The sequence below is a fragment of the Salvelinus fontinalis genome, chromosome 5, assembly GCF_029448725.1.
Source record: "Salvelinus fontinalis isolate EN_2023a chromosome 5, ASM2944872v1, whole genome shotgun sequence".
NCBI classification, from domain to species: Eukaryota; Metazoa; Chordata; class Actinopteri; order Salmoniformes; family Salmonidae; genus Salvelinus; species Salvelinus fontinalis.
Genome location: NC_074669.1, coordinates 26675041 through 26693012, shown reverse-complemented (window position 1 = coordinate 26693012; position 17972 = coordinate 26675041). Strand labels below are relative to the sequence as shown.

Here is a 17972-nt window from a genome sequence, read left to right as displayed (position 1 = left end):
TATCAAACACACACTCAGCCCTGCCACTGTGAAATATAAAACAAAGTCAGTCAGAAAAGTTTGTGTGACGCTTCATAGATTGAAAGTTCTTCTGACTCCCTACCCCTCTGACAGTATTATAGTTTCTCACGGTGACAGAAGAAATGACAGGGTGCTGGGAGACACCACGTGGGGCTGCAGGGGTGGGGACAGGTCCCAGAGATCACAATGACACCGAAAGGAGTTTGAAATGTTCAGATCGAGGCATGGTGTCCTTGTCTTTCTGTCCCTGCGCTCCCAGCCACCACAACAGCATCAACGTCACTGTCACACACAGTGGCCTAGTGGCAATGTTAAATAAAGCCAAACTCCTAGCTCTGTGGTTAACGGAGCGTGGGTCACCCAAGGAGACTGAGCAGGCTGCTGTGGAATTGACAAGACAGCATGCACGCACACGCACTCTCGCATGCACACACAGCTGTGGATTTCATTGGCAGACAGATGGGGTGGCCATTCCATTTGTGCTTCTAACTGTGTGTGCGTAGGATTTTAGTGACACTGACTTGGTATTTCTGGAATGATGAAAGAGAAGATGCTCTCCCTACCCCTCTCCCTCTCTCTTTCTTTCACATAAAACCCTAACTGGCAGCATTGAAGCCCAGGCTGTCACTGCAGAGGTAACAGGCTGTCACTGCAGCCTCAAAGGAGACAAGAACCCACACTGCCAGGGATGGGGAGAGAGGGAACGAGAGAGAGCCAGGCAGAGAGGAGGAAGAGGGAACGAGAGAGAGCCAGGCAGAGAGGAGGAAGAGGGAACGAGAGAGAGCCAGGCAGAGAGGAGGAAGAGGGAACGAGAGAGAGCCAGGCAGAGAGGAGGAAGAGGGAACGAGAGAGAGCCAGGCAGAGAGGAGGAAGAGGGAACGAGAGAGAGCCAGGCAGAGAGGAGGAAGAGGGAACGAGAGAGAGCCAGGCAGAGAGGAGGAAGATGGAACGAGAGAGAGCCAGGCAGAGAGGAGGAAGAGGGAATGAGAGAGAGCCAGGCAGAGAGGAGGAAGAGGGAACGAGAGAGAGCCAGGCAGAGAGGAGGAAGAGGGAACGAGAGAGAGCCAGGCAGAGAGGAGGAAGAGGGAACGAGAGAGAGCCAGGCAGAGAGGAGGAAGAGGGAACGAGAGAGAGCCAGGCAGAGAGGAGGAAGAGGGAACGAGAGAGAGCCAGGCAGAGAGGAGGAAGAGGGAACGAGAGAGAGCCAGGCAGAGAGGAGGAAGAGGGAACGAGAGAGAGCCAGGCAGAGAGGAGGAAGAGGGAACGAGAGAGAGCCAGGCAGAGAGGAGGAAGAGGGAACGAGAGAGAGCCAGGCAGAGAGGAGGAAGAGGGAACGAGAGAGAGGCAGGCAGAGAGGAGAAAGAGGGAACGAGAGAGAGGCAGGCAGAGAGGAGGAAGAGGGCACGAGAGAGAGGCAGGCAGAGAGGAGGAAGAGGGCACGAGAGAGAGCCAGGCAGAGAGAAGGAAGAGGGAACGAGAGAGAGCCAGGCAGAGAGGAGGAAGAGGGATCCCACTGGGAATACACTCATTGTTTCCACGTCATTTCAATGAAATTACATTGAACCAACATGGAATAGATGTTGAATTGACATCTGTGCCCAGTGGGATGGACAGAGCCAGATAAAGGTGTTGGAGAGAGGCAGGAAGAGAAATGGAGTGAAGGATGAGACTAACAGGATTTTGGTTTCCAGTTCTGATATTTAGCTGCTGTTGGTGTTTACATCGATGTTTACCATATTGTTTACCATGTTGTTCTGAGCTCCCTGCATCTTCTCACATCATAATTTAAATCTAGTCAAAATGTCAGTGCATGCCTTAGCCCAACCGTGTCTGCAGATAAAGAGGATGTCTGGTGGGTCTGTGTGTGTGCGAGGCTGTTTGTTTGTGCTTGCTTATGCACATGCGTGTGTCAGCCTACGCATGAAAACGAATAGGTAGTCATCTCTATTTGTACTGATATATGCTACAAAGGCCCTTCTCCCTCATTAACTTAAAGTCTAGGGTCTGAAAGCAGTGCTCACTTTCAGCAGAGTTCCTTTGTTGGAAGTGCGTGTGCTATGTCAGGTTCGAGGAGAGTTTCATTGTTGGAAGGGCATATGCTGTAACAGGATTCAAAACGTTCATTCATCTGGAGGTTAGAGGACTCATTATTGTGCTCCTGAGGTTTTTCTTTTCTGTTTGGGGGCTGACACAGTCATTAATCTCACAGCTGACAGGTGTGCGTGTGTGTGTCGTGTTCTGGGAACCCTGGTTCTACAAGCTCCCGTCATCTCCAACATTCTAGTTGGCCTCTGCTAACTTCGACAGTAGGTTTTGGATGTTTTTTTTGTGTGTGTGTGTGTGTGTGTGTGTGTGTGTGTGTGTGTGTGTGTGTGTGTGTGTGTGTGTGTGTGTGTGTGTGTGTGTGTGTGTGTGTGTGTGTGTGCATGTCACTTACGGGAAAACCACATGAACATCACATGTGATCTTGTGATCTTATGTGAAGTTATTGTGATAGCATGTGACCACATGTAAAAGCAACATTTGATAACATGAAACGACATGTGAAAACATTTGAGTACATATGAAAACGTGATCTCGTGAAATAAATGTGACAACATGAGGATGCACATTTTCAACATGTGATACCATGAAACTACACATGACAACAGTTGAAATGATTCCACATGTGAAATTGCGAATTCGATTTTCACATGTGAAAATGCAATTCCACATGAGAGAGTTCAATTTTCACATGCAAACATTTTTCAAATGTAAAAGTGCAAATATAAAGTTTCACATGTGAAAATGAAATTCCAAATGTGAAAATGCAATTCCACATGGGGATCTACAATTCACATGTGAGGTGAAAACATGTTATTCTCCTCACTTGTGAGAGGTGGTGTTAACATGTGAACTATATATTGACTACATGTTCACACGTGAGCCGTATGCTCACAACTGAACCCACGGTTCTCCTTTGTCACATGAGAATTTCAGCTCAACATCTGAAAACTGCAAATGTCATGTTTCTTTTGTAAGGGAAGTAATAAAATGGAATGGCGGGTTTTAAGGTAAAATAGTGTACAAATCGTTCATCAATGACAATCTTTACATTTAACATGATCAGTTAGCACTGACTTTTCAATATGACCCCATCTGGGATTTTAACTCACAACCTCTGGATTTGGGTCCGCTGATGTTTCTGCTGCGCCACAAAGTCTGTAGCGTTCTAAGAAGTCCACTACACCTTCATTACCTATAATACATATCTGCACTTAGCAAAATAATGCCGTTGAGCTCACTATTCTCTCATCATTGATTTAATTTACTTATGTAAGCATTTTGAGGGTTTTCTGAATAGTTGTCTAACGTTGGCGAGGCATATTTTTCTTCTTTAATGTTACTCCTGAGTCACTATGAGAATTATAATCGTTTTTCTTGAGTGTATTATACAAAGCTGAATCTATTATAGACCTTTTGGGGTTAGTAATAATTTGTAGAGTGGCTCTATTTTCCATCAGCATGTATTTTCTCACCATTCTGAATGTCTAAAGAAACCATATGTTGTGCTGAAATATAATCACAGAAATACTGGGCATTTTTAACACGATTACAACCATGGTCTTGAATTGGACCCACATTTTTCTGGTCTTGGGCTTGACTTGGTCTCGGACTCCTGGATCCTCTCCCAGTTTCAGTCTTGACTCGGTCTCACCCCTGGTTTTTGTCTTAACTTGGACTCGATTTGCTCCGGTCTTGAATCGGTCTCACTGCTCACACACCATGCATCTACTGCTGACTCAGGAATATATCACACACACACACACACACACACACACACACACACACACACACAGAGAGAGAGAGAGCAGGGTCTTAGAGGGCCAGACAGACAGTGGTGTGGCAAATTGCTAGATTAAATATTGATTGGAGCTCTTTGATATGGATGGGAATGAAAGCTTACAAAAATGTCTGTGACAACCTCTCCTCTCTTCCTCTCCTCATTTCCTAATGTCTCTCCTCCGCTCTCCTCCCAACCTGAATACGACCTGTCCTCTCATCCTCCCTGCTCTACCCATCCTCTCCCCCTGTACTCTGTTCTCTTGCTCTTTTGTGCTTTTTCCATTCCACTCACAGACATGTAAACACACTGGCCCTTTAGAGTCCCGTCATTTAAAAGCATTTACTAGGGGCCCAAGGACAGAGCTGGGTTGCGGGTTGCTGGGTGAGGAAGATGAGGGAGTTGTTGGGGTGGAGAATGATGTGAGGGACATTGGGTATGGTTAGGGGGGTGTTGGCTAATAGGCTGTTAAAGCCTTGTTCTGAGGTCATAGATCAGAGCTGTAGTCTGTCGGGACAGGGGGAGAACACATAATCCCATCAACCCCTGCTGTTCTTGGTCTAACCTTTGACCTCTGACCTCCCGTTACAAGCCACAGGAGACAGGAAGCAGGGGGGGTGTATGACTCAGTGGGGGGTTAGAGAATGAAAACTATTGCTCTCAGATTCCTTCCAGCTACCGTAGTGTACAGGATTTAAATGATTCATTCCCCACCCACCGTCAAAACCCCATTATTTTAATGATTCATATTTAAAAAACAAGGGTGTGTGAATTATAGATGTTTGGCCTACAATAGCTGTGCTCTGGGTGTGTACAATACAGTATGTGGCTGGACTACTGTTCTCTGAGTCAGGAGAACAGGAGATCTCGCTTTCTGGGACATGTCTGGCTCCAAAGTTAGACTTGTAACTGATCTTAAAGGGAGACCATGATTTTGTCAATGAGGCCCTTTATCTACTTTCCCAGAGTCAGATGAACTGGTGAATACAATGTCTCTGAGTGCAGTTTGAAGGAAGTTGCCAACTGTATCTGCATGCTAGCAAATACTCATAAACTTTCAGTCATTGTGCTAACGCTAGCTAGTTAGCATTGGCTCACAAAACTACTGTACCTTTAACTTCCTTCATACTGGACACAGAGACATAAAAATGGTATCCACGAGTTCATCTGACCTTTTAAATGTTTCGCCTATTTTCTTTAAGTACCTAATTTTCCGTTAATCTCCGGTAATTGCACACACTGCTTTACTTTTGAACAGTCAGTGATTGAAATTAATCACCACTCATGAGCTTGTTAAATTTAATTTCCCACCCAGCATTCACTCTCATTAAGTGACTTACCCAGAGTCAGATTAACTCATATATAATTTGTCAAGGATGCCAAGGGAAGCCAGGCTTCCCCTAAAAAAATACACCAAGAAAAAAACAGAAATAATTTATCTTTCGTCTCTGTGTTTTCATAATTTCTCTTCAATCCGCAAGAAGCTGAGAGTATCTCACTGGAGAAAGCATCTGAGCGAGCGAAATAGTGCCCTCTGTCTCTGTATGTGTAGGCCATCTATCTGATGCGGTCTGATCATAAAAAGTATGACATTGTTGCCGTCCCTTAGCATTGAATCCAAGGGAAGCCAGCGAGCATTTGGCCTCTCTTGATTAAAAAAAAGTATAAAATAATAGCCAATCAGCGTTGAGGTAAACTGAGAGAGCTCAACTGTGAATAGTCCTGGTGCACCCCAATACATTTAGAAGGGAAGCCAGTTTGGATTTGGATTCACTTCTATCACAACACATCAAGAGAAATACGTAATTGACAGAAACAACTTGAATTGTTGCATCTTGTTGTGTTGTGGTCCTCCGGACTCTAGCTAGCTAGCTAACATTGGCCCTTTCCTATTAGCCATGAATGGAGATAGGGATTTGGACTTGTGGTTTAGCTTGATTCTCCGTACTGGCCAATGATTAAAATGGCAATTCAGATCCAACCATAAATGCATACATTTCTCCCTGGACTGAGAGGATGGAAGTTCAATATGTAGCTAGATGTAAGAAGGCTAATGTTAACTAGCTAGCGTTGCCCATGAAAGGAAGTTAGGCTAGCGAGCAAGCATTTTAGCCAGGGAGCCTAGGACAACAACAAAAAATTAAAAGTGTACTGTGTATCATTTCAACATGAAAGACAGGAGGATGGCATTGGCATTTCTCTACAAGTAGGGTGAGTCAACATGTTTTTCCACTTGCGCGAACGCGCACGAACGCGCACACACACACACACACACAAATCAGAACCATGGACAGCCACATCATATTTAGCTTACATTGATTGGACTAAATTGTTTTTGGTATCTGTTAGTTGTCACCGTATTAGTCTAGGCAGAGGTGATTTGATAATGTTGAAGTTGAAATGGTGCTGGAATAGTGGAGGCAGCTTCTGTTTTTTTGCGACTTGCTGTAAATCTCTGTGGTTCTAAATAAATAGTAGTTTAGTAGTCCGAAAATGTCAGAAACATTAACTTGCTTGACCACGCTATAGGTCATGTAACTATTACATATAATATGCTTTGTGGACTTCACAGGACAGAGGTTGCGCTCCGGTTTTGTGATGAAACAAAGGTGTGGTTGAATTTATTCTGCCACTGTGTCTTCTTATTGTCTCGGCCTACACGTATGTCATGGTGTCAAGGAATATAAACTAACAGGTTATAGAGCAAACAACGCAATTATCACATTGGTTGTAATAAAAAAAAAATCCTGTCTTTCCGTGCAGTTTGAAGGAAGTTGAAGGTAGTTTCTGGGGCCATTGCTTAATATCGACAGCGCAATGACTGGAAGTCTACAGGATTAGCTGCTAGCTAGCTGCTCCTGTAGACAAAAACGTCCTTCCGTCAAACTGCACATAGACATAAAAATGGTATCCATTAGTTCGTTTAACTTTGGATAAGTAGAAAAATTGGCTTGGTTGACAAAATGGTGAATTATCCCTTTAAGTGTAGTTTCATATCATAGCTCCTAATAGAACATGCTTTCATCCTGTCATCATACACACAAACACACTGTGAGGCTTTTTGGCCCCACTTAGACAAGCCTCACTCATGTAGATTAAAGGCTAATCTGTCCTCCCAGGGAGGCTCTTTTAACATGCTAAATAATCACACGGCCACTTAAGACTGATTGGTCTTCTCTCACCACACACACACGTCAAATGGTCTTGCCGTTGTGCGCTAGGCCAGGCGCTAAACGGTAAATGTTGAGCGCTAGACTCATTTGCGTATCAGTAGTAATGGACTCTGCTACTCTGCCCCGTGGTACGTTGTCTCGTACTCTCCTCCACTCTGCCCTGTGGTATGTTGTCTCGTACTCTCCTCCACTCAGCCCTGTGGTACGTTGTCTCGTACTCTCCTCCACTCTGCCCTGTGGTACGTTGTCTCGTACTCTCCTCCACTCTGCCCTGTGGTACGTTGTCTCGTACTCTCCTCCACTCTGCCCTGTGGTACGTTGTCTCGTACTCTCCTCCACTCTGCCCTGTGGTACGTTGTCTCGTACTCTCCTCCACTCAGCCCTGTGGTACGTTGTCTCGTACTCTCCTCCACTCAGCCCTGTGGTACGTTGTCTCGTACTCTCCTCCACTCAGCCCCGTGGTACGTTGTCTCGTACTCTCCTCCACTCAGCCCTGTGGTACGTTGTCTCGTACTCTCCTCCACTCAGCCCTGTGGTACGTTGTCTCGTACTCTCCTCCACTCAGCCTTGTGGTACGTTGTCTCGTACTCTCCTCCACTCTGCCCCGTGGTACGTTGTCTCGTACTCTCCTCCACTCAGCCCTGTGGTATGTTGTCTCGTACTCTCCTCCACTCTGCCCTGTGATTGTCTGCTACTCACCTCCTGTCTGACAGTTACAACAACATTTCTGTAAGGAAGGTTGCTGCTGTTGTCTGACTAACAGCCCTTGTCTCACCCACTGCAGATTTCACCCTGTGTGTGTGTGTGTGTGTGTGTGTGTGTGTGTGTGTGTGTGTGTGTGTGTGTGTGTGTGTGTGTGTGTGTGTGTGTGTGTGTGTGTGTGTGTGTGTGTGTGTGTGTGTGTGTGTTCTAGTCACTCTGACAGAAGTGGGTTACTCACAGCTGAGAACAAGGTCTAAAGTTCTTCATTAGGTGAAGGGGAAAGTTGAGTCCATCTAGATAGAGCAGCCTGTAAGGTTGATATAAGGGTCCTCTGACGAACAATGTAGAAGTTGTGTTATTGTCACGGACATTCTCTCTAAGGGTATATGTTAATTATACAGCCAATTATGTGACACTGGAGATAAAACTTTTAACTAGACTTTAAATAGAAGTTTAAATGAAAGATTGAATGACAGAGTATAAACCAACTGGAATGTTACACTGAAGTCCAGTATCTCCAAACTAGCCTGTTTTCAGGTATAGGATCCTATGATTCTAAGTTCCAAACTTGTGACAAGACTTTTTCCTAGTCCTATGACTACGGTTTCATTAGGCTGTAGGTGCATCTCAATAGTGTGACTTCTCTTTGTTCTGTTAACTCGGGTCTTTTGTTCTGATACAAAACCTATTTCATTTCATCATGTCCTTCCCTGAACTGTTGTAAAGAGAACCGGTATACTGTACTGTATATGTGTGGGAGTGAACGTGCACTTACTCTGAATCTGTCTGTCGCTGACCTTGCTTTTGCTCAATAAACGTCTCCTTTCTTGCCTTCTCTCTCTTTCTTTCTTTCTGTACTCCTCCTCTACCTGGTTTCTGTGCTGTGCCACTGCAATATTTTAACAGCTGATTGTCTTTCTAGAATTCAGTCACTTTCATTTAATTATCTTTCTTTCATTTAACTATCTTTCTTTCATTTAATTATCTTTCTTTCGTGTTTTCTGTATTTTGTTCCTGTATGTTTATTCTCCTCTCCACTTGCAGAAAAAAAATGCTTATGTTTTAATTAACAATCGTAATTAACATGGCAACAAGGCTAAGGCTGGGCTGTAATTGAGAGAGGGAGACCGGTAAGTATTATAGTACAGGGACAGTCTCAGCCTCAGGCATAGACAAACAAGCTCCAGGGCCAAACATGGGGAGGGAATGTGTAATGGAGGATTTAGTCTGAAGCTGACTGTTTGTGCTATTCATTATCATGCCCACCCATACTCAAACCACTAACATTATGAAGCTTTCTGACAGGGAGTCTAGCTAAGAGAAGGGTGGGAACTGCGTTTCTAGCCTGAACTGTGGCTATCTGAGAGCTGTCACACACACACTCACATCCAAACACACACTGAACACAGAGTGATTTTCTGTTCAATCTGATCTTCCTAATAGCCCTCCTCTTTGGTCAGACTACAGAGAATCCTTCCCCCTGGCAGGCCTCTAACAGTGAAAGGATATCTGTGTTTGTGTGAAATAAGCACCTAGATGTCTGCTCTCCCTCTCTCTCCCTCCTTCAAACACCCTCCCATCACTCCAGAATTATATTAGCTGTCTCGCCAAAGACTCACACTAATGGATTTGAAGATCTCTGTGGCGGCCCATGTCTTTGAAATCGTCTGAATTGCCGAAACAACACAAAGTCAAGTCAAGAGCACCTGTGCTGCGCTGTTTCACTGCTCTTTTTCTAGAGTTATTAATGAAGATGTTCCTTTCCATATTTCTGTCCAGAGATGATAGCTTTTAGAGTTACAGCCAAACCCGGCATTTAGCCGTAAAGTCTATTTGGCCCCCTGAAGTGCCCGTTAATGCCTTAGAGCATCTGTAGATGGTCTACAGATGGTCATACTATCAACAAACTATCTGTTGATAAGCAACTGCTTGCTAAGGTTAGGAATAAGGGTTAGGGCTAGGGTTGGGGTAAGGGTTACGTTAAAGTTAGGGTTAGGAGATAGTTAGTTGAAATGTTACTGATAGTCTGTAGAGGATTTACAGGATTTACAGATGGGCTATCCGAATAAAGTGTTCCCAAAATCTATTAACCTGTTGTGTCTTACTAATGCCTTCCGAGATACGATTTTCTCCACGAGGTAAGACAATCTATTATTGTACTATGTGGACTGACAACAACCCACTCCTTTGTGCATTTACCCATCCTGCAATGCATTGTGGTCCCTTTTCAGCTTCATTGTGATTGGTGGATGTGGTTAGGTGCATGTGTCATGTCCTTTGCTTCCATTATGACTTGTTGATGATTGTGTAACGTGTTGCATCCATATTGAGCAGATATAACACTGTGCCTTGTGGGACTCCATATGCTCTTTCTTTCTACACGGACTCCCTAGAAACCATACTTTGACATGTTTTTGATGTTGCAACATTCTGCAATGTGGTACAGTGTTGCACAAACATGCAGTTTAAAATGAAATGTCGGGAGTTGTCTTTTGCTCCAGGTCACGTGAAATGTCTATACATTCCATTTATATCTGCAACATTCCATTGGTGCCTGTAATGCAACCTTGCGTAAAACTAAAAATAAATTGATTGAATGTGCCCTCACAATACCCTCACTTATATCTTACATGCTCTCCCTCCCCCTCACTGCCTCCCTTTCTCTCTCCAGTAGACCAGAGTATGTTTGAGAACTCCAACGCCTCCAGAGCTCCAGGCCAGGGGCTCCAGGCCTCCAGGTTGACCCAGGCCTCGGCCCGTCGCTCCCTGGTCACAGCTAACCCTGCCCTTGGTAGCAGCCCTGCCGACGCCCCCTCCTCCACCACTACCAATGGAGGTCAGCAGAGACTGAAGAACGCCCTGAACCTGGGCAAGGCTGTGGGGGTAAAGGTCAACGACCTGCTGCGAAGGAAAGAGCCCTCTCATATAGGAGACATCGGTGTCACAGAGGTCAACAAGAATGTAGGAGCAGTCTGGAGCAATATGGAGGAGATGACCCAGCGAACTACTGTCAATAGGTAAGGAGGGATACACAATTACAGTACACACACACACACACACGACTACTGCCTAAAGGTGAGGAGGGGTACACTAAAAGACACACACACACACACACACACACACAGGATTGATACAGTAAAACCCCCACACAACCACAAACACACACACATTTGCAGATCACACATACTCACAAACAGTTATACAATATTCACGTCCGCCACGTGTCTGGGCCCAATAGTTATAACCCAGCTTTCAGACACTGTGCCTTGGAGATTCAATCCAACATTGGTTTTATCCAAAGAGTAAAACTGAGAGACAGCTAGTTATTTCTAAAAACCAATATTGTATAATTTTCTCTAAAGTGGAACGATTTAAGCTGAGAAATAGTAGGCATCCTCTCACCCCATATAAAAGATCATAACCGTTGAGTCAAAGATGTTTAAATTATTAATCTGAATTTTTCCAAACTGGGGCCGTGAATAAGTGATAAAAAGTAAGAGGAGGGTTAGTTAGACAGAAGCTGAGATTAAACACACACACACACACACTGAGACTGAATGAGACATATTTGAGAGTTGAATTGCCTCACTTCTAATGTTAATCATACACAGTGCACGCACACACACACGCACACTCACCCTTGGGTCTCCCTTAGTTTAAAGAGACAGAACGAGCTGTCCGTCTACGCTGTAGCTGGTCATTGATCTGTCTGTCTCTTGACTGACACTCAGTCACCTACCTGACACACGAAGCCAGGACAGACATTTCACAGGTGCATAACTCATAGAATTGGTAAAACCGTGATGTGTGTTTAGACACTGATGTGTTGAGAAATGTGAATTGTCAGCTCACGTATAGACAGAGTAGTCATAAATGACTGGTACGCTTTGCGGTGACTCATTCCTTATCACTATGGCAATGATACGGTTGTCACCATGACAATATGCTCATTTATGGGGGAAAGGTAGAGAAATATTCCACTGATAAAATAAACACACAGTTCCACACAGAGAAGGGGGAGGAGAACGAGTGGAAGTTAGACAGAGAGCAAGTGAGAGAGAGAACTGAGTGACGGGGAGAGATTGAACAAATGTAAAAAATGTGTTATTGTTAAAGTTACAGTAGTAATGGATGTCTCTTCCTCTTCTCTCTCCTTCCAGTCATACCTCTCTGGACTCCTTCCCTCGTCTGGAACCCCCTCCTCCCGGTAAAAAAAAGCGTCTTCCTCGCACCCTGAAGACTACCCAGGACATGATGATCTCGTCTGACCCCGTCGTCACCACACCGCCCGAGACCCCCGATCACTCCCTCCTCTCCTCCCCCAACAAGACCTCTCTCATCAGCAATGAGCAGACCCCACCCAAGGGAGAGCAGGACGGAGAGAATGGCAGAGAGAGAGACACACTCACCGGACTGACTGGCACTTTGGACAGCGAGAGGGAAGAGGTGGAGATGGAGACGAATGGGAGCAGTAAGATGGATGGAGTGGAAGGGAATGAGACAGAGGAGAGGAGAGAGGGAGAGCAGACCCAGATTCAGCTCCAGCTCTCTGTCCCAGACCTCATCCATAAGGACCACGTGGTCCCCCCCAGGTCGAGGACGTCTGAGCCCAGGCAGAAGGCCCCGGGAGCAGACACCAGGCTAGCCTCCACCCCCCTAAAAGCTCCGTACAGGATCAGTGTGAGTGAGGATGGGCTGATGGAGAACAGCTCCCTCTGTAGGAAAGGATCAGCAGTCACAGACACAGATGAGCCTGAACAACACCCCGACCTGCTTTGAGAAGGACACACACACACACTAAACCTCTGGATGGAGAGAGGGAGAGATAATGGGAACAGTGATGTGGAGAGGAGCTGGCAGAAGGAGAGCAGAAGACAGAGATTGTTTGTGTGAGAATAAGAAAGGGAGAGAGGATGTTTTTGACTAGACCCTAGACTAGGGGTCTTCACTAATTACTACAGCCACAAAGTCATAAACCCCACCTATTTCTACAATTTCTCTTCTTAAAATGTGATTTTTAACCTTAACCACACTGCTAACCTTATGGCTAAGCTTAACCTTAAGACAGAGATGTGGAAAGAGTATCTATTTTAACATATCATTAAGGGACATACCAAACCTTTTCAAGAGAACCACAACATCTTGGTCTGCCAAACATTGTTTTATAACACTGTTTTATGTCATGTTTTATATTGTTAACTTTACAACGTAATGTAGAAGGAAGATATATATACCCAGACATTCTAGATTTCTAAAATAATCTATTTCTAATGTCATAGTGCCCTTTCATGCTGAGAGAGAATACATTTTTTATGATCTTTTATAACTGTTGCCCTTCAGGAAATATATCAAGCGTTCAGCAGGGAATATGAAAACCAAAGTGAACACGACATTAACACTGACTGTAATTTCATGCTGTTGTCTTGGTGATGTCATCCTCACAACACATATTGAGATATGTATTGTGGCAGACATGCAATTGGGTTTGTTCAGCCTGTACAGTATGTGTTTGATTTACATTTGTTGATTGACAGTAATGGTTTTACTAGTGCCAATCACAGTCCTGTTGCTTTATTTCCTTACAATAATGGTAAAAAGTTTTAGAATAACTACTCATTCAAGGGTTTTTCTTTATTTTACTATTTTCTACATTGTAGAATAAAAGTGAAGACATCAAAACTATGAAATAACACATATGGAATCATGTAGTAACCAAAAAGTGTTAAACAAATCCAAATATATTTTATATTTGAGATTCTTCAAATAGCCACCCTTTGCCTTGATGAAGGCTTTGCACACTCTTGGCATTCCAGCTTCATGAGGTAGACACCTACAATGCATTTCAATTAAGAGGTGTGCCTTGTTAAAAGTTCATTTGTGGAATTTCTTTCCTTCTTAATGCATTTGTGCCAATCAGTTGTGTTGTGACAAGGTAGGAGTGGTATACAGAAGATAGCCTTATTTGGTAAAAGACCAAGTCCATATTATGGCAAGAACAGCTCAAATAAGCAAAGAGAAATGAAGGTCCATCATTACTTTAAGACATGAAGGTCAGTCAATACGGAAAATTTCAAGAACTTTGTAAGTTTCTTCAAGTGCTCTGATGAAACTGGCTCTCATGAGGACTGCCACAGGAATGGAAGACGCAGAGGTTAAGTTCATTAGAGTTACCAGCCTCAGAAATTGCAGCTCAAAAAAATGCTGCACAGGTAGTGTTGTCATTTGTTTTAAGCTTCTGAATCCTTCTGCAAAAAAATTATGGCACCAGAGAAAACACACACACACACACACACACAGACTCCTTTCTCTCTCTCTGTCTGGCGCTGCAATTCTCACTCACAGCCTCCTCACCCCTCTACTCATCCCATCCTCCTATTTCCACCTCCTCCACTCCTCCATGAGATGAACAACCAGATCCACTCTCTTTTTGCCCGTAGCACATATTAATAAGACTTTACATCCGTGCCTTGCAAAACTAACCTTAGATCAGTGTGTCGGGGGAATTACTACTCCAATAGAACAAGGCTTAGGTATTCTGTGTGGGGTGGTATTAGGGTGTGTGTGGATCTGTGCTTCCATCAGTCAGCACACAGTCTGGACCTAGAATCTCTGGAATAGAGAGAGAGATGACACATGAAGATTGATATACTTGGGAAATGATTTTCATCAAGATTGTTAGCATATTGTATCAACCCAGTGTTTTCCAAATGGTGGGCCATGGCTGAAAACTAGACTGTGACGAGAAACATGGTTTTGTGTGTCTGGAGGTTTGCAAGACTTGATGTATTTCATAATGGTAAACTAAATGCTTGGCATCTACTGTATTTTCAACTATTTGTTTCAGATGGTGTTTTTTGATTATCTGTTTGATAAGGCAACCTAATCATAATCATTATGTAAACTAAAGCAATAATTCATATATAGGAAATAATTCATATTAATCCATGCGGAGTCTAGACTGTTGTCTTATATCGTTATTTCTACATGAGAAACCTAAAGACAGGTGGTTATAAAGCTGTTTTACAGCATCAATACCTATCTTACCTGTATCAGTACTATCCGGACCACGTATGTTATATCAGATCTTGAAATGTGAAGGAATATACTGTACATTTATGGACATTTTTGACACCTACATAATGATTTATTTTGAAATACAAGTTAGTCATAAGTGTAGCAAAATATAACATTTTTCAACTAGTTGTAAAGATATTTGATTGACATGGAATGATATGACATACATTTGATTTATTATGATTGATTTATGCATTATTGTAATTGTTGTTTTAAGATTTGTATTCTACAAGATGGTCGATATAATTTCACTACTCCACGGTTGAATGAAGGAAAGACATAATGAGCAAGGGTGTGTGTGTGTGTGTGTGTGTGTGTGTGTGTGTGAGAGAGAGAGACAGACAGACAGACAGACAGACAGACAGCCTGTTATGTATTATGAGACATATGGACAGTTCTGATGAAGCCCTTTCACTGCAAGTTTTACTATTCATTATTTGTAATACATTCACCTTCAATTTTAAGAAACATATTGTGTAACAACAAATCTGTGACATATATACACAATGCATTCTGAAAGTATTCGGACTCCTTGACTTTTTCCACATTACAGCCGTATTCTAAAATGTATTAAATCAAAAATATTCCTCAATCTACACACAATACCCCATGATGACAAATCAAAAACAGGTTTGGAGAAAGAAAATAAATACCTTATTTACATAAGTATTCAGACCCTTCACTATGAGACTCAAAATTGAGCTCAGGTGCATCCTGTTTCCATTGATCCTCATTGAGATGTTTCTACAACTTGATTGGAGTCCACCTGTGGTAAATTCAAATGATTGGATATGGAAAAGGCACACACCTGTCAATATAAGGTCCCACAGTTGACCGTGCATGTCAGAGCAAAACCAGGCCATAAGGTCGAAGGAATTGTCCGTAGAGCGCCGAGACAGGATTGTGTCGAGGCACAGATCTGGGGAAGAGTACCAAAAAATGTGTATGCAGCATTGAAGGTCCCCAAAAACACAGTGGCCTCCATCATTGTTAAATGGAAGACGTTTGGAACCACCAAGACAGTTCCAAGAGCTGGCCATCCGGCCAAACTGAGCAAATGGGGGAGAAGGGCCTTGGTCAGGAAGGTGACCAAGAACCCGATGGTCACTCTGATAGAGTGCCAGAGTTCCTCTGTGGAGATGGAACACCCTTCCAGAAGCACAACCATCTCTGCAAGCACTCCACCAATCAGGCCTTTATGGTAGATTGGCCAGACAGCAGCCACTCCTCAGTGAAACGCACATGACAGCCCGCTTGGAGTTTGCCAAAAGACATCTAAAAAGACTCTCAGACCATGAGAAACGAGATTATCTGGTCTGATGAAACCAAGATTGAACTCTTTGGCCTGAATGCCAAGCGTCACGTCTGGAGAAAACCTGGCACCATCCCTACGGTGAAGCATGGTGGTGGCAGCATCATGCTGTGGGGATGTTTTTCAGCGGCAGGGAATGGGAGACTTGTCAGGATCGAGGGAAAGATGAACGGAGCAAAGTATAGAGAGATCCTTGATGAAAACCTGCTCCAGAGCATTCAGGACCTCAGACTGGGGCGAAGGTTCACCTTCCAACAGGACAACAACCCTAAGCACACAGCCAAGACAATGCAGGAGTGGCTTCAGGGCAAGTCTCAAATGTCCTTGAGTGGCCCAGCCAGAGCTGTAACTTAACGAAATGTGGAAAAAGTCAAGGGGTCTGAATACTTTCCAAATGCACTGTATATATATTTTTGGGGGGGAGATTTATTTAGATTTTCCAGTTACATTTTTCTCGTTTTTTTGTTGTTGTTAGGATAACACTAACTCTTGCTACTGGAAAATATAAAGAAGAAAAATGAAATATAACTCTTTTACCTGTAACTTATGGACCAAATGGAAAAGACTTTGCTCTCTGTCTTTTCAGAAGCTTTCCTGTCTATTTTGGGCCATTTCCTGTTGTGCTTCTTTCCCCTCACACAACAATGGCAAATTGTGTCACATTCAATACTGCCACTGTTACATCTTATGCTGAATTTAGGATCCTGGAAAGGGGAGTGGAGACGACAATCAAATATAATTGTATTTTCCATATTTATGTATCCCTCCATACTTGCAGAATGGCAATTAAGAGCAGAGGCAGAAATGAAATGGCAAAACAGCACATTTCACTGACTGCACCTATCCAGTGTATGTGGCAATAAAACATCTTAAAATACTTTCATGTTCAAATGTTGGATTGTTTTGAAGGGTGCAGTCATTTTCCTCTGTCTTTTTGCATTTTGCTAGAGGATATTTATAGGGCTACTAAAATACATTCCATTCACCATGGTTACCACATATTGCAAACTGTGGCGACTCTTCTTGTATACCTTTCTATGCTGTACTGTTTAGCACGTTTTTAGTATGCTGGGGAACTGATTACAAGATCTAGCCAGGACCCTGGCTTAAACCTAATATCTGCTGTCACTGTTCTCTGAAAGCTCTTCTATGTAGAAGCTAAATAAAGGGTCTACACTGTAGAACTCATTTCTATTGTCTGACCTCATTTGATGGCCTTGACTTTGCATACATCCTCTCTTACAGAATGGCATGTGTGTCATTTTTCTATTGCCTTCAAATGCTGCATGTAACACTGATGAATACGTAAATGAGATTAAGTGATTTATTTGGTGTAACCATCTCAAAGCCATGTCTCAGCAGTCTGTGTTCTCTTCTTTATTGTATTTTATGTCAAATCCTTCCCTCATCCTTCAAAGGGAATAATGAAGTGAACCAGAGAATAAACCTGTTTACTTAGCTATCAACTAGACTCAGAGAAGAGGAACAGAACAAATGCGTTTTTATATCACTTCCTCTGAGAAGGATGAAAGTGAATTAATGTATTAGCTGCGTCTTGATTGTAACACATCCTCTGTCGGAGGTCATTCCACCGACTGGAGGAAATCCTCTGCTTTAATGTATATTTCATCTACTCTTTAATTTGAGCCAGCAGCAGGCAGGCAGCCACTGGATTCCTTCCTCGTCCTAAATATCACAGTGTTCCCATCTTCAACGAACACAAGTAGGATTATAAAAGTCCTGCTTAGCCAAGCGACGCAGTGCGATGTAGCTATGACCTGAAAGACAGAATGTCACACTGATAAGGAATAGAAATAGGATTACACAATTAAATGATGTTATAATCCAGGTTTAACTTTGAACTATT

General features: G+C 43.3%; 1 protein-coding gene across 1 annotated transcript in view; it reads left to right on the top strand.

The window, feature by feature from the left end:
- The window catches only part of LOC129855419 (carboxyl-terminal PDZ ligand of neuronal nitric oxide synthase protein-like), a 224346-nt gene extending 207053 nt beyond the window's left edge, over positions 1 to 17293 (top strand). The window contains exons 11-12 of the mRNA XM_055923066.1: positions 10391 to 10736; positions 11880 to 17293. Coding sequence (XP_055779041.1) covers positions 10391 to 10736; positions 11880 to 12498 — 965 coding nt within the window. The 3' untranslated portion in view covers positions 12499 to 17293. The remainder of the gene's footprint in view (positions 1 to 10390; positions 10737 to 11879) is intronic.
- The last annotated feature ends 679 nt before the right edge of the window (positions 17294 to 17972 follow it).